At 43.1% G+C, this 24082-nt stretch overlaps 1 protein-coding gene and 1 long non-coding RNA gene across 2 annotated transcripts; one reads left to right on the forward strand and one right to left on the reverse strand.

The window, feature by feature from the left end:
* Positions 1-4003: 4003 nt before the first annotated feature.
* On the reverse strand, positions 4004-9641 carry rtn4rl2a (reticulon 4 receptor-like 2 a). The gene is made up of 4 exons (XM_071916307.2): positions 9521-9641; positions 8622-8848; positions 8112-8345; positions 4004-7857 (listed from the first exon to the last, which is right to left on the reverse strand). Exons 1-4 carry the CDS (start codon positions 9576-9578, stop codon positions 6997-6999), a joined length of 1380 nt encoding a protein of 459 aa, XP_071772408.1. The 5' UTR covers positions 9579-9641; the 3' UTR covers positions 4004-6996.
* A 10151-nt stretch (positions 9642-19792) lies between these two features.
* Positions 19793-20644, forward strand: LOC139925079 (uncharacterized). Its single transcript, XR_011785264.2, has 2 exons — positions 19793-20057; positions 20235-20644. It is a non-coding gene; the product is annotated as an uncharacterized LOC139925079 (long non-coding RNA).
* Positions 20645-24082: the final 3438 nt, after the last annotated feature.

Here is a 24082-nt window from a genome sequence, read left to right on the forward strand (position 1 = left end):
GTCATTGTCTCTCAACCCCATTGCAGTTTTCCCTCCTACTCCCTTTTCCTTTCTAACAACATCTCATTTTAAATGAGGCCCTGACAGATGATGTCAGAATCCAAGAGACGTGTGTATGTGAGTGTGTGTGTGGGGGTTTTCTGTGTGTGTGTGTGTGTGTGTGTGTGTGTGTGTGTGTGCGTGTGCGTGTGTGTGTAGGTGTGTGCGTTTTTTGGGTGGGTTAGCATCTGTGTTGATGGTTGTATATTGGATTCTCTTTGTTCCACCTCATTATAGCAGGATTATTGTAAAGCGAGGGTAGAACTCAGTAGAAATATCTTTGCAGGAGGAACAGGATCACAGCAGGGTTCATGACGTATTCCCCCTCTTCAGACACATGCACATTAAAAAAATGATCATGCCATGTAAATAATTCAAGCACAGACATTTCTGGGCCAACTGTTCCAGAAAATATGGTGTGGTGAGTCTGTGGTGTTTGTATGCGTGCATGTATATTTGGTATCTGTGTGTGTGTGTGTGTGTGTGTGTGTGTGTGTGTGTGTGTGTGTGTGCTTGTGCATGGACTACCCTGCTCGTGTAATGTGATTAGGAACGTCTGTCTCCCAGTGGGCCATTCTCAAGGCTTTTCAGCAACGACAAACCCTGCCAACAAGGGTGTGTTTGCACGTGTGTGTGCGTGTGTGTCTGCGTACACACTTAAGCCTTCCAAATGTTCTCTACAGCAAAGAGATCCAAGTACATGACTCAAGCATCACACTTCCTCCGTTGCTATCTTTCTGTCTCCCTCTTTTTCACACTAATTTTCATTTTTTTTGCTTCTTTCACCAACAAGCGATGTTTTCCACCCCATATGGCGTCAGTAACTTTTCACCTTTTTCAGTCTTTTTGTTACACACTCGTATTACACACATATATTAGCGGTACATGCGCTCACGTGGTCTGTGCTTGGCCATCTCTTCCCACAGAATATCATTCTGTTCTATACTGTTAAGCATGCTCCTGCTTGGGTATCTATGCATGTGTGTGTTTTCGTGTGCTTTGTGGCATGGGCGCATGCATGTGTATATGTATGCATGTGTGTGATTGGGGCATGTGCATGTTTGTCCTGGTGTGTGTATGAATTCATCTGAGGATGTGTATGTCTACTGCATAATCATATAATTGAACCTTGCCTCCATGCATGTGTAACACCTACATTAGACCAACCACAAGGCTGCTTTGCAGCTACAAATAAGTGACCCACTTCTGTTCTGATTTCTTTGATTTGGAAAATAATTAGATTCCTGCTGGCTGGGCAGAGGGACAACAAAGCAAAATAAAAACAAACTGGGACGGATGAAGCCACACAGGGTCTGTGATATTTATTAAGTAAATGACAACAGAATAATAACAAATAATTAAAACAGCCACAAAGTAGTCAGAAACAGAGCATAGCCAGGAAGATATTAGTCATAATCACTGACCAATAGACACGCAGACACACAGACAAATGGGAAGGTAGAATGGCACATCTCTAGTTAAGTCAATGAATGAGTGAGAAGAAATCCATGAATCAGAAGAGCTTGCCTGCTCTTGTTGAAGGCCATGCTTTAGAGAGAACAAGGACCAGAGAAAGTGTAGAGATGAGAGGGAGTGAGGGGAAGAGCGGAGCAGATGACGTCAGCAGCGCTTTAGAGACAGGATATGTGCGAGAACAAGATTGAAATGGAGAGACCTCGTAATAACAAGTGAAAGACATGTTAGATTGCAATGAAAACCGGAAATGTTCATTTATGAAATAATGAAAGAAATGGTTTGCGTGTTATGTGTGTGTGTGTGTGTGTGTGTGTGTGTGTGTGTGCGTGCGTGTTTGTGTGTGTGCATAACATGTGAGTGTGGGAGAGGGATGGGGGGCCTGGCAGGTGCTTTGTGTCACTCATTGTGTGCAAATAGTGTGTTGTCTCCGACGAAGGTGTGAGTGCCTTGACGCATTAACAAAAAACTGCTCAGACCCCACCCTCCTCCCCATCTAGGTCTCTCTCTCTCTCTGTCTCATGAATAAATCGAGAGTGGTTAATATTCATCTATTCAACATAGCTTCCACAAACAGATTCATGTCCCTCCTCCCCCCTCACAGCTCATCCCAGTGACTCCGATTGTGTCTGATTGTTGAGTGACGTGGACACTGTCCAATCAAACCCACACAATTGTTATGTACTCTACGAAGTGGGTGCGTCATGGAATCTTTTGGCTCACAAGCCTGGAGACCAATGGGGATGTGAAACGTAAGCTGTCTGATGTGTTTGTTTCCTCCTAATATAGGCATGACAAGCTGTGATTCCACTGAATAAGTTCCATGCCACCAGTGTGATCTGTATGTGTGTATGTGTGTGTGTGTGTGTGTGTGTGTGTGTATGTGTGTGTGTGAGCGTGTGTATGTGAGTGCATGTGTTAGTGTGCTAGTGAGTGTATGTGCGCACATCCGTGTTTGTGTGTATGTGTGTGCATGCATGCTTGCAATGTATGCTTTGTTATCGATGTTAGCTGTTTTCTATGCATGTTTTGTTGTCTGTTTGCACAGAATGAAGGCCATTCTAGCACAGACAGATGGATAAGTGTGTAAAAAATTCTTCAAGCCAAGAAAACTATCAGGCTGGTCTGTCATCCTGTTTCATTTATTGTTTCATTTCAAAACTATACATTCAACTACCGAAACAAAAAAAAGAAAAACAAAATCATACTTGAAATTCACTCACTCATATTCATAGAAAAATATAGATATAGATTCATGCATTCCATATCAAACTAAAATGACAGTGTTTGGTCGACAAAGGTCCCATGCTAGCAAAGAACTCAAATGCCTCTGAGAAATTAACTTTACTTACATATCAGTAATCATTTAAAGTCACAATGAAACAGTATTTTGGGAGCATCTTGCTTCCTTAATTTGATATATAACTTGTTGAAACAGGATATTGGGGCGGGATACAACACGGGGAGGGATCATTCAAATGGAATGGAATTTTTACGTACGCCCACTGGTAGAGCATGAGGTCACAACTAAAGATACACTGTACTTCCGGGGGGGGGGGGGGATATTTATTGTATTGTTAAATAGTTGTCTGTTATGACTAAGCTAACAAGGTGAAAAAGTATGTTTTCATTTCATTGTGATTTTAAAAAAGGCACAAAGAAAAACCCACAACCTTTCAGAACCTCACAGCTCCTTCAAGCTGTTCGAATCAAAGCAAACCAAAGTAATGAAATAATTAAATCTACTGCTGGAGAGCAGACAAAGCATTAACGCGATTGCCAGCAACTCTTTAACCTTGACGAAAGAAGTTGTGGCCAAAGCGAGTTGTTTTTTAACATTAAAGCTTTGTCTCATTTTCCAAGAGTAGCAATCATTTTGTCAGAATAGTTGGCACTTTTATTATTTAATGGTAATTTCATGTGTCTGAACAACTTATTATGAATTGTAAATAAATTGTGTGTTTTTCCCTCCCCGAGTCTGCATTAGTGTATTTAGACCTTTTTTTTTTTTTTTACAATAATGATCCTGTGATGCTGCTCCACTTCACTGTGTTTTTCACAAATTCATTCTAATAATTATATTCTTGTTCATTTTTATTCATTCTAATTATGTGCAATTAGCCATTTTGCAAGAGTAGGTATCACTTTTTTCAAATGATGGATTTGTCATTTAGGAATAAAACTCTTCATGTCCTCAAGCATTGCATGAGGCCAATATCCTGCAATGCATCAATGCAGAATAATAGTAAGTAAGTGTATAGTGCTAGCGCTGCGTTTCCATCTGAAGGCATCCTGTTCTCTATCTGTCTTAGTTGCATAGTTACATGGTTGAGATAACTGGGTGATTGCCTAGAGGACTTACACAATGGCAAGCGTGTGTGTGTGTGTGTGTGTGTGTGTGTGTGTGTGTTCGCATGCTGTTCCCTCTGGGTGTTTGTTAATATTATACTGAACAATAGCCAAGGCATAGAATGATACACCCACGCAAATATTCATTTTGGTAAAACAAATATGTATTTAATCTTTCTTTCAATAACATTTTACTTTACAATAAAAATAAGACAAGTCATTCTGTAAATTTCATAGAGAATTAGTCTTTCATTCTCAGGCACACACAAAAATGCACACACACATAAAACATCACATTGACAGAGTGAACAAGCACATGGGCAAAATGGCATTGCTGGCGCTTTGGTCATCTGACAGTGACCTCGCTGTCATGGTCACTGAAGAGCACCGAGGCTCAGTTTGACCTCACCCATACGACTCGCTGACATATCAAACAGCAGGTTAACAGCATATTTACCAGAATCTTTCATATTACCAATCATCATAGTCACAAACATTATTTTTTCAACAGAATAACATTGACAAAGTCGCCATGATATTCCGTAACTCAAACTGGATAGAGATTGTAAGGACGTTTCTGTTTGAAGCAAGGCTTGATCTCCTGGCTTTGTGAGTAGGTGTGTGTGTGTGTGTGTGTGTGTGTGTGTGTGTGTGTGTGTGTGCGTGTGTGCTTGTGGGTGTGTGCGCACCTCACTAATTTTACCTCCTACTCTCTCACTCCTACTGCTAGATCTTGGCCTTGCTCTCTTCACCTCCATTGCAGCGTTCTCTTATAGAGACCCTCTCCTCTCCTGTTCTCTCTGCCCAGGAGAGATGGAGACAGCTTCAGGAAAAAGGTGTTCAGAAAGGAAAAAAAAAAAACGAAAAGAAAAAAAGAAAGGTAGGAGAGAGAAGGCATACACGTCATCACGCCTACAGTATCTTGCTTCCTACAAGGCAATGTGGAAACTTGGATGGAGTGGAAGGGAGGAAGGGAGTGGGGAGAATTGGAAGGAAAAAAAGAGGGGAGGGGCCGAAAGAAAACGGAGAGAGGGAGGGATTATAAACCGCTGAAGGAGAATGACAGGATGCCTGTATTTGGTCACCTCTGCCTTCTCCTTTTTTCACACTACTTCCGCTGCCCACCCACTACAATTTTACGTTTCTCCTCGATCTGATTTTCTGGTCTAGTAATTCTCAGTCTGTCTGTCGGTTTGACATTTTTAGCCCAGTCCTCTGTCAGTTTTAAGATTTTAGGTCGCCGTCTGTCCATCAATTTGACTGGCTGTCCATCTGTCAGTCGCAATTTGTCTATCACTCTGTCTCTCTCGCTCTCTCTGTCTTTTCTCAGCCATCAGACTCTCATTGCTCTCTTAGTGCATTTACAGATCAGCCAATTCCTTTTTGCATGTCAGCCTGTTAGTCAGCCAGACAGTCAGTCAAGCAGGCATCAGCAGTCAACCAGTCAGCTCAGTGACAAGCTCGCTGACGCATTTGCCTGTTGCGGTGTTGCCAGATTGCCAATCCATTCACCCTCATTTGTCCACGCACAGACAGATGCCCATCACAGCCAGAGCCTTTCTGTCCTGTCCTGGCAGTGACATCAAGCCCATTTAGTCAGTCCTTTAGTCCACTTTAGTCACATTTAGTCATGTTTTAGTCACACAGAGGCAATCTGTTAAGTTTTAGATTTTTGATGGATGGTTGAAAAGAAAACAAGGCTTTTTAATTGTTTGTTTTTTTAAATCATTTCCCCAGATTGGCTCTTTGCCTTTTACACTCCTGTGAGGTTCGACATATGTGCATTCTCTAATTATTGCCCCAAAGAAAAGTATGACAATGTTATTCAGAATCGTTTTTTTTATCAAGATGTTCATCTGTATCTGGTCAAACAATCTTTACACATTATGTCAAACAAAGACATCCAAAGCCAAACTTCTGGCTGCCCGACAGGAAGCATTCTTTCCCTGCGGCTGCCACGACAACATCATATTTACAGGAACTGGTGGAACGATGGATTTGTAATATAAACAGGTAAACAAACAAATATTAATGAATGGATTTATAGCTTTTCTCCTGCAAGTTGCTGCTTCTACGGCCAGCACTGTCCCTCCTAGTCTCGCTCTGCTCTTGCCCTTTCCTGCTTCTCTTGCATTCTTTTCTTATTGCTGCTGCGCTGTCCTCGCTCTCTGTCTATCTCTCTCTCTCTCACTGTCTCTCTCACCCCCTCGCTCTCTCTCCGCCTCTCTCTCTACAGTATACCTCTCTTTCCGTCCCTGCCTCTTTCAGATCTCAACAACATTCCCTCCCATTGCTCTCGTCTCCCTTGTCAGTCATCCTGATGTTTTCTTCATCTCTCCATCTTAATTTCCTGTCTCTGAGCTCCTACCTTTATTTTTAACATCTCTGCCCACCCGTTCCCTTTTGGATCTCCCTGCACTTCTTTCTCCTGTGTTCCTCTCTCTCTGCTTCACAGTATATTTTCCTCTCTTTCTCTCTGATTGCTTGCCTGTCGTAACCTCGCCGTGCATTGTTCTCTGTCCTGTAGAAACACAAGCCCTCACAGTTTTTCTGGATAGTAGTCGAATGACATGATGATTATGCTGGACCACAGATATTGAAATCAGTTCGAACATTCACACAATACATTCTCAAACCTATTTACATGACACTTGAAGTAGTTATAGTATTGTCATTACTGTGCACTGATTATAACAGTGATTGCTGTATTCGTAGCAGCCAGTTAATTAGATGTTGTACTAACAGCACTAGTTCTAAGTAAGTTGAGGTGACAACATTGTTATCAAATAGCACTGACATTAATGATGGACTCAGCCCTCGTAACCCTGATTACAGGGGATCATGGGTGACCATGATATGACATCATACAGGTAAGGCGCAGAAAGCCCTACCTGTAGAATAGTGTAGATACATAGCCTTGGCTGAAGAACTCTTAGCAGCCCTGAAAATGTTAAGCCCTGTAGGTGGTAGATACAGAATCTAACCGTCCCCCTATCTCCCTTGCTGTGCTTTGAGTATTGGTTTAGATAAAGCAGCTCAGCAGAGCGGGCAAAGGGGGTGTAGAGTGTCTAACAGGGATCCTCGCAGCCTTTAAAACAGGCTGGGAGGGAACGGGTGTAGGACTAAGAGTCTGATTCAGCCAAATAGCAGGTGGAGGTTGAGGAAGAGGGTGAAAACGGAGAGGACCAGGAGCGAGAGGAGAGAGGGAGAGGAGGATGAGGGAGAGGAGGCAGATGGAGGGAGGTCGAAGTCAGGCGGGCATTCGAGCTCGAAGCAGCGCACAGTGACACCTGAATCTTCGTTGCCGTAGTTTGCCCAGTACTCTTCGGGGTCGAGTTTGGGCAGCGCCAGCTCTTCCTCACCCAGCTCATACTTGACGACCGATGTGGAGGTGGACGGGCCCTTTCCATACAAACCAGCCTTGACTGTCTCCGAGGATTTCTCAAAGATGCCCTTGGTGGAGGACTGGGGCTTGTTCTTGGAGAACCACCAGCGGGTCTTGGTGCTGAAGGTGGTGGTGGTGGAGCCAGCGATGGAGCCGGGGTCGGGCAGGGGGCAGAGAGCGAAGTCCATCTCGCGGAGGAACCGCAGGTCCTGGCCACGGCGGGTGGAAGGGGAGGCACACATCACATCAGAGGAAGAGACGCGGGCCTCGCGGAACCATTCCCACAGGGAGCGGGCCTCACAGCCACAGGACCAGGGGTTGCCGTTGAGGCGGAGGAACTGGATGCCCTGGGTGTCCCTCAGGGTCTGGCTGGGCAGCTCGGCCAAGGAGTTGTTGAAGAGGAAGAGCATGGTCAGCCGGCCGAGGTCGCGGAAGGCGCGGCGGTTGACCTGCCTGATGCGGTTCTCATGGAGAAGGAGGCGGTCAAGGTTGACCAGGCCACGGAACACGTTCTCTGAGAGGGTGCGGATACGGTTGCCATGCAGGAAGAGCTGGCTCAGGTTGATGAGGTCAGAAAAGATGTCATCCTGCAGGAAGTGGAGATGGTTCTCCTGAAGAGGGAAATGGTTTAACATTAGAATCACAATACTGGTGGTAAGAAGAATGGGCACAATGGCTTCTGTCATATTGATAACTGGATATAAGGTCAATGATGCTATGTGTGTGTGTGTGTGTGTGTGTGTGTGTGTGTGTGTGTGGCTCACTAGCTAAATGAATGGAATGACTGGCTTTCTCCCTTTGTATATTAATGTGTATCAGCGTATCTGCATGCATGTGTGTGTCCCTATCTCTCTGGCGCCCCTACCTGCAGGTAGAGGAACTGCAGGCTGTAGAGTTTGTGGAAGATGTCATGGGGCAGGGCAGTGAGCTTGCAGCGGTGCATGTGGAGGCTCTGGAGCTTCTCTAGGCCGCGAAAGGCTCCCCCCTCCAGCCTGTGGAGGCTAGGGTTATCCCCCAGGTCCAACTCCTCCAAGTCCCTCAGCTCACTGAAGGCCCCTGCCTCGATCCACGTGATGTTGTTGGCAAACAGCCACAGAACCTGGCAGTACAAGAGAACACATCAATGGAATGTGATGATTACTCTTCTATGTGAATATTACACAGCCATAAAATGTGGGAAATGTTAATTAAATTGCTACACTTGCATCAGTAAAGAGCAAGGCATGAAATTTACTTTTCTCTTCTGATTAAAAGATTTCTGATTAGAAAAATTGTCCCTATCTCCTTCCCTTTAGGCATCCTACATCCATATGCAGACTACTTGCAACCACAAATTCCTACATGAATATACTATATGCTGTTTTCTCGCTCTTACCTGAGTTCCGAAGCCAAAAGAGCCAACTCTGAGCTCCATGATCCGGTTGTTCTGCAGGAACACGCGCTGCGACTCATAGGGCACTCCAACCGGGACGGCGGTGAAGTTCTGCGCCTGGCAGCTCACAGTCATTGGCGTCGGGTAGCACACGCACAGGTGCGGGCACGCCGAAGCCGGACTGGGCTTACCGAGGACCAGCCACACCACCAGCCAGAGGGAGAGACCGCCTGGTAGAGAGAAGAGAAACAGGGAGAGGTGAGACTCAAAGCGGGGAGACCGAGTAGCCAAAAGGCGCTGTCCATGGTTCATGTTAAAACGGTTATTTTTGGGCTTTGTTGCAGAGAATGCATATAATGTTTTGAAATAGTGACGGGCTATTGTGCATCGTTTGCTATGTTTGTTTACTGGGTTTATGCACAAATATTTTGCTAGAATTACATCCGCAAGATCTTGGAACAATAATTATAGCAGGCAGGCTTACAAGCTTCTGAATAAGGCGAAGTTTGTGCATATGCATTTAATTTCAAAACTTCAAAAGCCTTAATTTGCACCAACTATTACGCACAGCATGATCACAGAATTTGTCAAACAATCAAAACATGGCAAATCATTTTAGAGCAATTAAAAGTAACCAAAAAGTTCCTGATACTACACTTGACACGCTGCGTGTGCAATTTTACAATTAGAAATCATATCCAGTTATAGCCTTATAGAACTTCCGAAGCTTAGTCTCATCTCAATTTTGCATCTGTAGGATTTTAACTTCATATCAAAGCATCTCTGAAAGCTTCTTTTCAATAACTCAGAAGTTGTTGCACAAATTGTGATGAAAGGCTGCATCGTCCTATATGTCTATGTTATCCATGGGTAAACCACAGAGAAGTCAAAAAGAAACTTACTTTTGCAGTTGCGCATGATGGAGCATCGTCGGCTCCGAGTAGTCGTAGAGGTGTCCATCCTGAACCAAAGCCCAAAGCGAGTTAGCCTGAGAGGGCGAAGTAAAGCCTGCTATCTCCGCTGATGCTCTGGTTCCCGAGTCGGAGCGACTGAGAGAGTGCCGGTTGATGGCTCCCAGTGTCCCATATATACTGGAGCAATCCGTTGCTGCCTACGGCAGTGGGCAACCGTGGAATCTCCTACGTCACCGATCCGGGGTCAAGACTGAGCGAGGGCGGCAAGAAACGGAAAGGGGAGGGGCCGCCCGTAGGGGATTCTCTTGGACAGCTTGTATGCGCGTAAAGGCGCGTTGGAGACGTGCGCTCCGACACCGAGAGAGGAGGAGACTTTTTCGACGCAAATAGGAACAAGAGGAGGGAGGGCTAGAGAATGAACTCAGGGAGGGAGAAACAGAGAAGGGAGGGGGAGCAAACCACGGCACGGTTCCCGGTAATGATGACTGGGCTTTGTGGAGGAGTGGAGGACGGGTAGGAGAAGAGCGCACAGCTAGTTTCCTGGCTGGCTTTCACAGAGACCGCTATGGTCTGTTTCCGGCGCGGTTCAACTACACAGATAAAGAGAAGAAAAAAAAAAGGATAGATGGGCTGTCTTAGAGAGTGAGGAAGCGAGTGATAGGACTAGGTGAAAAACAAAAAAAAAGAAAGTAGGAAGCCCCCGAATTATGATTCAGCTACAAGACACGATTCGGTGCCAAAGAGAAAGTCATTCAGTACAACCGTGATTGATTAGCAGTCTAAATTTTATGGAGGCTTGTTGATTATGACATTCTCCACTCATTTTGTATGCGCAGTAATAGGTATTGACACATTCCTTTTGATGATGGAGATATGGATGAGTTTGTGTTTAATTGGCTAAACAAGACAAGGTGGCAAATTAATGTTGGATAAGATTGGGATAACTTTAAATAAAGTCTGGGACAAAGTGAAATGTAATTCTTTTTTTATTGAATTTTTGTAGTTCAGATAGTTGTTCATTTAGTCCAGGCAATAGGGAGAAGGACAGACCAACTAGCTAAAGCAGGGAGACAGTAAAACACAACAGATGCGTGAGCTATGCATGCCACTTCAAGTCTGTTTTTCTGTTTGTCTGTGCCTCAAGCTGTCAGCGCTTGTGTTTGACTACCAATTGCAAGATAGCAAGCTAGCAGCTTGTCACTTCACTCCATCCATTCATTCAGCCAGCCAAGGGGCATTCACAGATGCAGACAATGATACAGTAGACAGAGGAGTGTAAAATCCTGTGATTTTTTATTTTTTTCTTATCAGAATCACGATAAATGCGAAGGAATTTATCTTGAGTAGACACATATAAACAGCTGACACAGTAACACAGGACAAACTGACACACGTAGGCGCTCATATCAGTGCAAGAGGACAGTGTAGGACTGTCAGTGGACTATGCATACACAACAAATCTGTGCTAATTGTTAATAAGTGTTGATTTGACTTATATAAACACTGGCAGTGGTGATTCTAATACTTTCAGAGTTAAATAGCCTAAACACTGACAATGTTACTCAGTATCATTCTTCATTAATACAAAAAACCCTCTATCTCTATGCGCAACGATGCAAGGTCACATGCAGTAAGTTGCACCCACAGATGAAAGCCCAGCAGTGCAATGAGGTATACTGAATTGGATGGAAATGCATGGAATAAGTTCTGGGACTTATGGAGCATGGACACAGTTCCTGAGTCTAAAGCCGCATAGTTTATAAAGGCTCAAGCACACGTTATTGTTAGTGTAAGATTGTGCAATCAACAGTCAAGCAACAATAATAAATAGAACAGACTTGACAGTAGCACTAGAGAGGCTCCAAACTGCTCCATAGACTGTGGAAACACTGCTACAGCAGGTGAAAGTGGCAGATCAATGATGCGATTCGTTTTAGAGGACACACTTCATAAGAATCCCTTTTAAAGTGTTACATGGAGTGTTTTCGCACGTCTGGAGGGCACTTGTCTTGGCTCTTTTGTGTGTCTAACATTGAAAATAAATGTCGATGGCCGGTCAGACAGAGGAAAGAGTAGACAGACAGGTATAGGCAGGTAGATAAACTGAGTGATTGTGATTGTCCGTTGCCTCATTTACTCTAGTCATGAACAGAAATAAGGGGGTATACACGGATGCATACACAAACGCATGCATACAACACACACACACACACACACACACACACACACACACACAGTTCATATACACACAGCATGCATGCATGCTTGTGGACAGAGCAACTGGGCCACAGGCATGATAAACAAATGAGTAAGCGAAGGGGATCCATTACATGGTGTGTGTTGTTGTTACCTCACACCTCCTCCTTCATCCTTATCTGGACTTCTGGATGCTCACAAGCTTCAGTGCCCACTGTCCAAGCGGGATAAACACCACACAGGCTTCCCCTTCACTCACACCCACACCGCCAGCTGTATGAGAATGTGTGTGTGTGTGTACGCACATGTGTTTGTCCACGTATGTGTGTGTGTGTGTGTGTGTGTTTGCACGCACACGTGTGACTGAGGCACAACTTTGCATAAATGCCACCATGAAGTGTCAGTCAATTAATGTTGTGCTAGTCACCCACACAGCAGGTTTGCGGTATTGTGTAGGCACCTTCTTCTGAATGAGAGTGATGAATGATATGTCTACTTTGTGTTTGTGTAATCCCCACACAGAAACACAAACTGAGGCTTCCCCAGCGTGTGCCCACTCCAGCAGGTCTGACTGCCTGCCTGCCTGCCTGTCTGTCTGTCTCTCTGTCTCTCTGTCTCTCTGTCCATCTGCCTGTCTGTCTTCAGCTGCCCCTCTGTCCGTGTCCAGCTGTATAGCGCTCCATTCACTCTCTGCTTGGCCTTGATTCCGACTGAGTAGCTGCGTCACTTCACCTGCCAGCACAGCATGTTGTTATCTTGCTCACTTGTTATCTTTCTCTCTGCCCTGGAGTAACCGAATTGCAATTCCGATCAGTTGGTCCAAATTAACCTCCTGGATTAATTGCCTGAGGTGAGGTGTAGTCCTGCGTGACGTCAACACTGTCCCACTGGCAGCCGTTAGGGGGTTGATGCCGGTTAGGGTGGCAGTGGTGCGGGGTCGGTGTTGTAGAGGTGTGTCTGTTGCCAAGGTAACAGCACACATCTAGTGTCCCTCTGTTCTGGGATCTGTGTCGATGTGTCAAAGAGTCAAGCACGGATATATACACTTAACGTACAAAATATTAGGGACATCTTCCTGTTGTTGAGTTGCAGCGCCTTTTGCACAATCCGCATCTCAATTGTCCCAAATCTTAAAAATCCCTCTCTAACTCGTCTGCTTCTCTTTATCGACATCTCCTCTCTTTGCGGTTGGTATAGATTTAACAAAGGAAATCAATAAGGGATAATGCCTTTTTTCCAGGATTCACCTCATTAGTACTTCATGAAAAGAGCAAGTGAAGTAGTAGTATAGTCGCATCCCATGGGGGCCAGATAACGAAGGGGCATGAGATTATATTCTACCAACAGATATATGGATAGAGAGAGGGAAGATGTGCACAGACCCTGATGGATAGACACACAAGTAGACTGAGATGTGGATGAAACAAAAGACTGAGCGCCCACAAAGGACACAGACACAGGGAACAGAGGATGCAGAGACACTCACACATCAGAGAAATAAAGGGACACGAAAAAGCATACAAATGTTGCAAGGTCACTCATCCACTCGTTGTTGTATACGAAACTATCTAACACATTGCTCACTGGTGCTCTCTCTCTGCCTATGTGTACACACACATACACATAGGCAGCATCTTTGAGTGTCTGTCTAATTATCACAATGACAAAGACGTTTGTGCCATCCTCTGTCTTGCTCACTTCCCCTCTCCTGCATCGCTTTTTCTCCTTTTCTTCCAATACTCCCTCCCTTCTTGCCAGCGTTTTTCATTTGTTCTGTCCTTAGCGTCACCACTTCCGCTCAACCATATACCGCCGACTGCTCCCAACACCGTGCGCCGCCACTGGCACACACTCGGCAGCACAAGGGTAACTGAAGAGGCGTGTAATTAGTCTCTTATGTTATATGATAACTCTTATGTGCATTTCCAAAAATGCTAGACATCCATTTAGGAAGAAAAAAAAAGTCATTACCTTTGCATTTTCTTTTATCAACCAAGGATTTAAGTTATGTTCTATCCTTTTAAAAGTACCAATATTTGTGATTATTAGTGCTATCAATCATTTTATAGTAGCTGTCACTTTCTAAAAAATGTAGACTTCACAAATAGCTATTTTTACTGAACTTTAATCTCTCCTGCCAGATGTTGCTATTAGGACAGCCGAGTGAAAAGTAAGAAATGTAGTTTTTGATAAGTTTAAATGTTTTATTATATCCTTGCCATCCATCCTGTGTTCATTAAGAATTGTCTCCAGTCCACTTTGCACAGCAGTCACTGCCTGTGTATGCACATATTTTGTGCAAAAAGAGATACTTTTGTACAATGTATTTCCAATGTAGTTTGTTCAATCTGAATACTGTATCCAGGAGGTGTAATAGTTTAAACTCAAATTACAAGACAATTTATATGGTTTAAATGGCTGATTCTTCTGTTTACACTGAAATTACTTAAATGGCTATTGTACATCCATTATAGATTTTTTTTTTTTTTAGTTTTATAACCAAAGGGTACACATGCCCAGAAATACCATATAATTTCTAATACATTGTCAACACAGTCTATATCATAAGCCTGAAATCATTGGTAAAGGGCAGTTCCCAGTCACGCATCTTGATTTTGTGTATGGCTCAAAAATATTGATAATAAAAAGAAATTAGAATCCAGTTTTACCAGGTGCAGGACATCAAAAATGATCAAAAATGAAAATACAAGAAGGATGTCCGTCAACACTGCTGCTCCTAAAAAAAGATGCAATTTATTAAGACGCACAGAACAACGTTTCGATCACACAGATCATCCGGTTTCAAAAATATGATTGATATCCTTCGAACTGAGAGACAATACAAGATACAATTTGCATGGTGTTTGTGGGATAATGTCGTTGCAAAGTGTCTGAAAATCATTTCTGACGCTGTATGTCAACCAGGTGCTGAGGTTCACTTTGTCTCTTCCTCTATGATGTCAGCAGACTTGTATAACAGTAGCCCATGTATGTTTGTAGAGGTTAGAATCAATACTGTCCACGTTCCCTCCCCCTCCATCCCTCCATCCCTCCCTCCGCTCACTTACTTCCTCTTCTTGCAATTTATCATAGATTTCTGGTTTCTCACCGGTCAGCAAGGAAGGACCTCTCTCTCTCTCTCTCTCTCTCTCTCTCTCTCTCTCTCTCTCTAAACCTAAACCTAAACCTAAACCTGCTAATATACATGGGATTTTAGTTCATCATGTATCTTTCTGTTTCAAATCTCTCTGGGTCTCTCTCTCTCTCCTCTATGCCCCCCCTGTCTCTCATACTCATTCTCTCTCTCTCTCTCCTCTCTCCTTCCTTCTCTCTTCCTCTCTTTTCTCTCCCCCTCTTCAAATCTCTCTCTCCTCTTTCTGCCTTAGTGTCTCTACCCCTCTCTCTTTGCCTCTCTCTCTCTCTCTCTCTCTCCCCCTTCATTATCAACTTGAGCTTCTTATCCATTTTCCTCTTTTAGTATGAAAGTGAAAAATTCTCTCTCACTCTCTCTCTCTCTCTCCCCCCCATTATCAACTTGAGCTTCTAATCCATTTTCCTCTTATAGTATGAAAGTGAAAAATTCTCTCTCTCTCTCTCTCTCTCTCTCTCTCTCTCTCTCGCTCTGTCTCTCTCTCTCTCTCTCTCTCTCTCTCTCTCTCTCCCCCCCATTATCAACTTGAGCTTCTTATCCATTTTCCTCTTTTAGTATGAAAGTGAAAAATTCTCTCTATCTCTCTTTCTCTGTCTCTCTCTCTCTCTCTTTCTATCTCTCTCCCCCCATTGTTAAGCTTGAGTTTCTTTTCCTTTTTCCTCTTTTAGTATGTAAATAAAGACTATGACTTTAGTTTTGGATTGGAGGTTTTTGTTCGTTTTGTTAGTCCTAAGGTGATTTTTAGTTTAAGACTAAATCGATGTTTGGGAATCATCCATAATGCAAAAAAATCTTGTTTGTTGTTGCTGTTGTTGTTAGATGAACTTTGCTTCTCTGTTTTGTTCTTTTCTCCAAACTTTTTTGCCACTTTCCTCACATTACCATATTTCAGGCAATGACGTCGTTTTCCCCATCATCACTTCCAAATAATAGCTGCGTATGTTTCACCACCTCTCATATCATCTCACTGTGTGTGTGTGTGTGTAGGTGTGTGTGTGTGCGTGTGTGTGTGTGAGTGTGTGTGTGTGTGTGAGAGAGAGTTGACCTGTTAGTATGGCTTATTAACACTTCAACACTCCATGTGTAAGCTTCTTTTTCACTTTGCTTTCCTTGTGAAAAGGAGCCATTTCCACTTCATAATGTTCTCTCTCTCTCTCTCTCTCTCTCTCTCTCTCTCTCTCTCTGTGTCTCTCTCTCTCTCTCTCTCTCTCTCTCTCTCTGTCTCTCTGTCTCACTCTCTCTTCATTTGATTTTCATTTCCCCACAGAAAAGACAAAAATTACCTCCCTGTTTTATTTACCTGAAGATTTCCCAAATGATATCCACTTGAACCATATTTCCCCCCTCCCTCCTCTCCCCAACACACACACACACACACACACACACACACACACATACACACACACGCACACTGCACATCCCCTGTACCTCTGGTTTATTTTTGTTACCACCTCCCAACTCAGACAACTTTCCTCTATCTCCCATCACCCCTCAGGACCCTATAGTCTCTCTCTCTCTCTCTCTCTCTCTCTCTCTATCTCTCTCTCTGTGTTCCCACCCCTCCGTCCCCCGCTGCCCCCCCCCCCCCCCTCCCCTCCTCTCTAGCCACCAGTCCCCTCTCCTATCTCCTTCCATCCTTCTGTTCCCCTTTCATCTTTTATTTTTAACCCTCAGACTCAGGCATGCCTCACGGATGACGCAGATGGGCACGTAACGCAGACACACTAAACTAAGAGGGAAAAAGCCTGGGTGGCGGAGGGAGATGATGATAGAAACGGGAGAGACAGAGACAGACGCAGGGAGCCTCACAAGGGAGAGAGACGGATGGAGAGAGACAGACAGATGGGGTGAGGGCCGGGGGGGGGGGGGCAGGTTTGGACAGCAAGACAGAGAAACAAACAGACAGACAGGCAGGCAGAGAAACAATCAGGAATGTCAGTATTTATTTATTTTTCTTTTTTTTCCCTGCGCACAATTTGCATTTGCATCCCTCGGAGCAAAACGAGGTAGTCGTCCCGAAACTCGTCACGCAGGACGGCTGTCACACATCACCAAAGCACCTGCCAAAGCCCTGTTCCATCCATTACTGGGACGTGCACCATGTCAACTACTTTAAATCCAAAACACGAAAAGCATTGTATTTTTCTCACACTTCTCTCTCTCTCTCTACCCCATCTATCTTTTCTGAGATTCTGAAAGCTCAACACACCCACTCGTTTGTCTGAGCAGAAAGCAGAGGAGTTACATATCAATCTTACATCACTCAACAGTCAGCCTCAGACTTTTTTCATAGAGGCAGTGAATGAGCATCAACACTGCATGACGCACACCAACTGTCAGGCTGAAGAGTTTATGTGTGTGTGTGTGTGTGTGTTTGTGTGTGTATATGCATGTGTGCTTGTGTGTGTGCATGTGTGTGAAAAGGAATGCAAATATGTGCAAATGTATTAGTGCATGCAGATGGTAAATTTATGTACATAAAATATTTCAAATCTTGAGAGAAAGTAGTTCCATTGAATCATATAGAATCGTAAAAGGCTGAGAGAGTTATTCTCCATTCCTTTTTCTCTCCAACTTTTTAAGGGTTAACATTACTCATAATTGGACAAAGCAAATACAATTGCCAATCCACACCTACTCAACATACGTGTGCATGCTGTTTCCAAAGCTATACATCTCATCGTGCACAATGACAGCATCCAAATTACTAGCTATTGCACTGATTAATAATGCTACACGTAGGATTTTCAGTGCAAAATTAGTGCTGATGACACATTCTAATGCTGGCAAAAAACAACTTGTGACACACAGTTCCACACAATACCGGTAATCATCTGCTTTGTGCTTTCATTTCACCCGCCTCGTAAAGGTCTGTGACGCTGAGTAAACCCTTCAAGCTTTCTGGGAAAAAGTGCAAACGCTTCCGGTGCAACTGGAAAGGCAGATAATGGCATAATCCTACTGAAAGCAAAAGAAGAAACACGAGAACAACATGAGACAGCACTGATGGTCTCATCACAATTCACTTGACAGTGGTTTGAGGAAATCCTCCTCGGGTTACATGTAATCAAATTGCCTTCCCTTGGAGCTACAGGCTCATGGTGAGTTAGCTAGATTACAGCCTCTCTTCTATAAAGACAGAAAATGAAAGGCTGGTTTGTCAACTATCGATGTTACTTACAACAAACTCATTGCTTCTATATCCACCGAGAGTAGAGCATGAGCGAGTTTACCCCTCTGGGAGAAGAAAAGGGGCTTAAGGGGACAAAGAAAAAAGTGAGTGAACAGCTCATCATCTTTCTCAGTGGTGGTGAATGACTGGTCATCTGAATAGTCAATCAGACACTCAGACAGCTGCGAAGCCGGCAGATGCAGGAGCGAGAAGCAGAACCAGGGAATTGATAGTGAGAAGATGGAGACGTAGCAGGCAATTCTCTGTGTGCGCGTGTGTGTGCGTGTGTGTGTGTGTGTGTGTGTGTGCTTGTCTTATTTCTCTTTCTCTCTCTCTCTCCCTTCCTCTCTCTCTTTCTCTCTCCATTAGTTACAGTACTACTGCACCCCTAGGAGTCATTAAGCTCTTATAAGATATCCCATAATGCCATGCGGGTGAGACAGTCCCAATTCACAGAGTGACATCACAGGCAGGGCTGGAGGTAAGGGGAGTTTGTTTGTGTGTGTGTGTGTGTGTGTGTGTGTGTGTGTGTGTGTGTGCCTCCTTCTGTGCGTCTACTCATGCGTGTACATACATACAGTACGTGCGTGTTAGCTTGCATTGTACGTGTGTGCGCGCGCGTGTGTGTGTGTGTGTGTGTGCATGTTTGGGAGCATGCGTGTGTGTGTGCATGTCAGTCTGACGTCAGTACTCCTCCGATCCATATTTAACTGGCTAGTGAGGGAAGGCACCCAGCACCTTGTAGGTGTCTTGTCTCAATGTATTTATAGACTGAAGTGCGGCAGGTGAAGTTTCTCCTTCTCTCTCTCTCTCATCGGAAGGCAGACAGAGGCAGAGGTGAATTAAAAGTATATTTCTGGACTGGAATCACATAGGAATCTATTGATTAGGTAAACTCGGCTTTCCCCTCCATTTCAGAGGGAGATAAGGAGGGAATGAAGGAGTGGGAGGAAGAAGATGATGAAGAAAGTGATGAATTGTTACATCATCATATTACACACTTAATTGTAAACTCCGTTAAATGAAAAATGTACTATAAAACACTTTAACACTGTTAAAAAAAAACAGCTATTAGTGATGTACCTTGCATTTCTGGGTCAATTTTGTTGCTTGGTGGTAGATTTTTCTTAATCCCGCTGACAACTGGCAAAACGTAGACAAGATGATGTCACACTGAGATCTTTCCAGCTACACCCTATAATGTTTAAAGACATTTTCAGCTATCTAAAACCTCAGCAATAAACGTCAGGTTTTGGTGTCAGTACCTCAGAATCAAAGCGCGACGGCTTCTTTCTAGATTCACCATTTTTCACAGACGCTCAACAATCATACAGGGAGAAATCCATCGTAGAAGAGGCAGAGATACCGATTTCTCCACCGACAGCAGCCTCAACAGACCAGAATGCAATGTAGCGACAAGACATGCTGCGTTTTGAATAAGGAGCGCGACACTTTTTCTCGACTGGAAAACGTCTAGCTTTGCTATCGGTATCCTTATTTCTGTCGTTCTCTCAACCTGCACCTATAACCCACAGCTGAAATTCAACAAGTTCAGCACTGTTCCCTGGGCGTTGTCGAAAGGCATCCTGGGAAATGTAGGAAAATCAGTAACTGAAATAGAAGTAGAAGTGGCAGGTTGAGGAAAAATGGGTACACAAAAAAAAACATAAATTACAACACAAAAAAATACAAAAAATAACTCCTGGATTACACTGAACATAATAATAATAATAATGCATTTTATTTATGGGCGCCTTTCAAAGCACTCCAGGACACCTTACAAGACACAGTTAAAAACAAGCAACAATGTATCAAGACATCATAAAATCAAACAAAGCAATGATATACAGTAAAAGTTAATACAGTAAATAGGTATAAAATCATCATCAGTGCAAAACTCAATGTGGGTGTACCCATTAAATTCAGGATCAGACCGAATATGCCAGTTTGAAAAGGTGCGTTTTGAGACGAGATTTGAAGGTGGAGAGAGAGTCAATATTGCGAATGTCTTGTAGGAGAGAGTTCCAGAGGCGGGGGGCAGAACGACTGAAGGCTCTAGACACCATGGTAGTCAAGCAGGCAGATGGTGTAGTGAGTTGGATGGCAGAAGAGGATCTGAGAGTACGAGAGGGTGTGTAGATATGAAGGAGTTCAGAAAGATACGAAGGTGCTAGGTTATGAAGGGCCTTAAAGGTGAGAAGCAGAATCTTGAAATCAATGCGGTATTTAACAGGGAGCCAATGAAGCTGCTGAAGAACAGGAGTGATATGATCTATGGAAGGAGTTCTGGTAATGATACGGGCAGCTGAATTCTGGACCAATTGAAGTTTATGAAGACACTTGAGAGGAAGACCAAAGAGGATAGAATTACAGTAGTCAATACGGGATGTAATCAGGGTGTGAATGAGAATGGCGGTGCTGTTAGCTGTAAGCGACGGGCGAAGACAATTAATATTGCGTAGGTGGAAGTATGCAGACGGAGTAACATTGTTAATGTGTGCTTCAAAAGATAATGTGCTGTCCAAGATGACACCCAGACTCTTAACCTGAGGGGAAGGAGAAACTATGGAATTGTCAATAGTCAGAGAAAAACTATCAGGTTTAGCCAAAGTAGATTTAGTACCAACGAGGAGAACCTCAGTTTTATCACTATTAAGTTTGAGAAAGTTGTATGAGAACCAGGATTTGATTTCCAGTAAGCAGTCGGAAAGGGAAGTGGGCGGAAGAGTGGAAGTAGGCTTGGTGGATAGATAGAGCTGGGTGTCATCCGCATAACAGTGAAATTGAATGCCGAATTTCCTGAAAATATGACCAAGAGGTAGAAGGTAAATAATAAATAGGAGGGGGCCCAAAACAGAGCCCTGAGGGACACCGCTAGTAACTGGAAAGGACTGTGATTTCGAATTTTTACGTTGGACAAACTGAGTGCGGCCAGAGAGATACGATCTAAACCAAGCAAGAGAGGTGCCAATGGAAGCTAATCTCTCTAGAAGGATGTTATGTGAGATGGTGAACTCAGATCAAGAAGAACACCAAGGCTGTCTCCGTACTGTGAAAGGAGAGAAAACCAGACTGAAATTGTTCAAACAGATTATTGTCAATCAAGTGAATGTGTACCTGAGCTGCAACTGTTTTTTCAAGTATTTTGGAAAGAAATGGTAAATTTGAAATTGGGCGAAAATTATTCAAATTGTTGGGGTCTGCACCAGGTTTCTTAAGTATTGGAGTTATTGCAGCTGTTTTGAGAGATGAGGGAACAAGACCAGAAGTAAGGGAGGAATGTATGATATCAGTTATTAAAGAGGACAGGGAAGGTAGACAGACTTTTACTAGATGAGTAGGAAGGGGGTCTAGCTGGCAGGTAGATGATTTGGATTTACGAATGAGACCAGATATTTCAGCAACAGCTGGGAGTTTAAAACTAGATAGTGAAGAAAAGAGGGAAACATAAAAAGGCGAATAAAGTAAACTGTGTGTAGTATTGTTCGAAAAGGTCAATTGCTGGTGAATATTTTCAATTTTGGCATTAAAAAAAGTCATGAAGGTGTTACATTGAGCAATTGAATACAGGTGAGGTGCAAGAGTGTCCGGTGGCCATAAAATATTGTTTACCGTGGAGAACAGGGCTCTTGTGTTCCCTTCTCCTGACCTAATTAAATTTGCATAATAGGTAGATTTAGCTGTGGAAAGAGCATCCTTATAAAGAAGTATGTGGTTGTCATACATGTCTTTATGAACAACAAGGCCAGTTTTCGCATAAAGGCGTTCCAGATGACGGCTTTTAGCTTTAAACATGGGCGGAAATTACGGGGGGGACAGGGGGGTCCGGACCCCCCCTTCCTGGGAAAAACAGAGAGTTGTCCCCCTCAATATATCATTGTAAACATAACTATATAATTTTAAATAATATAATAATATGTATTGAAAGCACTTGTGCTAATTATAGACACAAAACAATGCGTTTTTAAGTTTCGAAAGATTGCCGGCCCCCCTTCTCATATGCCTCACAGTGGTTTGGTCCACTGCCTACCTGCCTTTTGTTCGCTCCATTACCTCGCGGTTGAATCTTGTGCGTCAGCGTGTTGGTACGGAGCCGCGTCTCCTAATGCATGTGTGTGTATGGAGGCAGGAGGTCTGTCCACAATTAAAATCCTCATAACTCACTGAATTTTCGACCGATTTTCAAGCGGTTTGGTTTGTTACAAATGCCAGACATGTATTTATGATACAGGATACTTGGTTAAATTAAAATGCGGGTTTTCATACCAAAATTATCTTTTGTAGATGGTAACAGTAATATTTCTATAATATAATAGGCTATTTAAGATTAACTTACCCTACGTAATTAGGTTCTAAGTATATTCTTTTTTTCTTACTGCATGTAAAATGGCTGCCACTATGTAATTTTGTTTATAATTTTGGAAATAAATGAAGACTTAATTCTTAAAAAAGACCCTGAAGTAAGTTTCTGGCAGGCTTCATAGCGTTCTGGACTTTTACACATTGACAGCAAAACATTAGAGATCTGCTTTTTCGGGAAAACTAAATCTAATTAGGCATATATTAGCTTTAGTTCAGTTAATAGGTGTTGCATCTCACCTACTACTGTAAATAACCTGCATGCTGTGTGTGTGTGTGTGTGTGTGTGTGTGTGTGTGTGTGTGTGTGTGTGTGTGTGTGTGTGTGTGTGTGTCTATTTGTCAGCCAGCCAGGTCAGTTAAAATGGCAGAGAAAAGAAAAACAGACATCCGATCATTTTTCAGTGCACCGAAACGCCAAGTAGAAAGACCCCAGTAATATCAAAGGCAATTTGATAAAATCTTCATAAGAAAGGAATGAAGTGCTTATGGACATGTTTCATAATGGACCTCTATATACATTTAATACAACAGTACTTTTGGCGGCACCTTTGGTGTCCCCTTCAGGAATTGCTCTTGAGAAATTTTTCTGTTTATTGTCCCCCCCAACAGTGAAATGAAATATCCGCCCTTGGCTTTAAACTGGCGTAATTCAGGTGTAAACCAAGGGGCAGAGTGGGTAAAGGAGACAGACCGGGTTTTTAAAGGAGCAAGAGCATTAAAAAGACTATGAAGTCCATCATTGTAATGAGAGACCAGTTCATCTGGGGTGGATAAATTGTCTTTGCTGGGGAGGTTGTCAATTCCACTAGAAAGAGCAGATAAATTAATATTCTTAATGTTACGGAATGAGATGGAACGTAACAGATTTGTTTTGGATAATGTTAAGTTGACATTGAAAGATACTAACTTTCAATGTCAACATCACAGATTGATGATATATATGTAAGAGTATCAGAAGGTAGAACTTTGTTTTATTTATGACCATATATACTGTATGTTGCATGATATTGTTGTATATATTTTTCCTTTTTGTCAAACTGCTTGGTCTGGGGGGTTTTTTATATAGAGTTTCAAGGTGTTTTCTTATTGGAGCATCCTCTTATCATTGATGACAACAGTGCTGATTTTTTTATGCTTGGATAGAAAGAGTATGCTGGACAGATAATAAAGGAAGAATAACAAAGAATATGGAGAAGATGGTCTGAGGTTATTACTGTAACCAGTGAATCACATCTGACATATATCCAAATCCTCATGGAAACCGTCATTTCCGGGCTAACATTGTTTATATTTACTGATATTCATTGTTCTTCAGTTTACTGACACTTGCCTCTTAATGGATATGAATAGGAAGCGCTCTGAACTATTTAAAAGCTCTGTTCCGTAAAAGTCTAGTCATTACTGACATCACTGAGGAGCCATGGACCAATCACAAGGCAAGGAGGGATTCTGCACATTAAATAATGTAATGCATGCTGGTTGCCTTTTTGAATATTTGATGAGCGTTACTGGAGTGAGAATTGCATAATTTATTGACACTGTTCTATAAAAAGAAAGTGTAAAAGCCGAAAAGTGGTCGAAGAGTCAAAGCCATTCGTCTGCAGACCACACAGCGCTTCAGCACACTCTTTGGTGAGATAGATAAATGACGCATGAAGGCATTCATCATA

The sequence above is a fragment of the Centroberyx gerrardi genome, chromosome 3 (assembly GCF_048128805.1).
Source record: "Centroberyx gerrardi isolate f3 chromosome 3, fCenGer3.hap1.cur.20231027, whole genome shotgun sequence".
Classification (NCBI taxonomy): domain Eukaryota; kingdom Metazoa; phylum Chordata; class Actinopteri; order Beryciformes; family Berycidae; genus Centroberyx; species Centroberyx gerrardi.

Bases quoted from the DNA above. Each gene is read 5' to 3' on its own strand.
- rtn4rl2a (XM_071916307.2), bottom strand. From the start codon at position 9,578: ATGGACACCTCTACGACTACTCGGAGCCGACGATGCTCCATCATGCGC. The intron at 8,849-9,520 runs GTAAGTTTCTTT...TCTCTCTACCAG, and splicing joins CATCATGCGCAACTGCAAAA to GCGGTCTCTCCCTCTGGCTG. The intron at 7,858-8,111 runs GTAGGGGCGCCA...TTCCCTCTTCAG, and splicing joins TGCAGTTCCTCTACCTGCAG to GAGAACCATCTCCACTTCCT.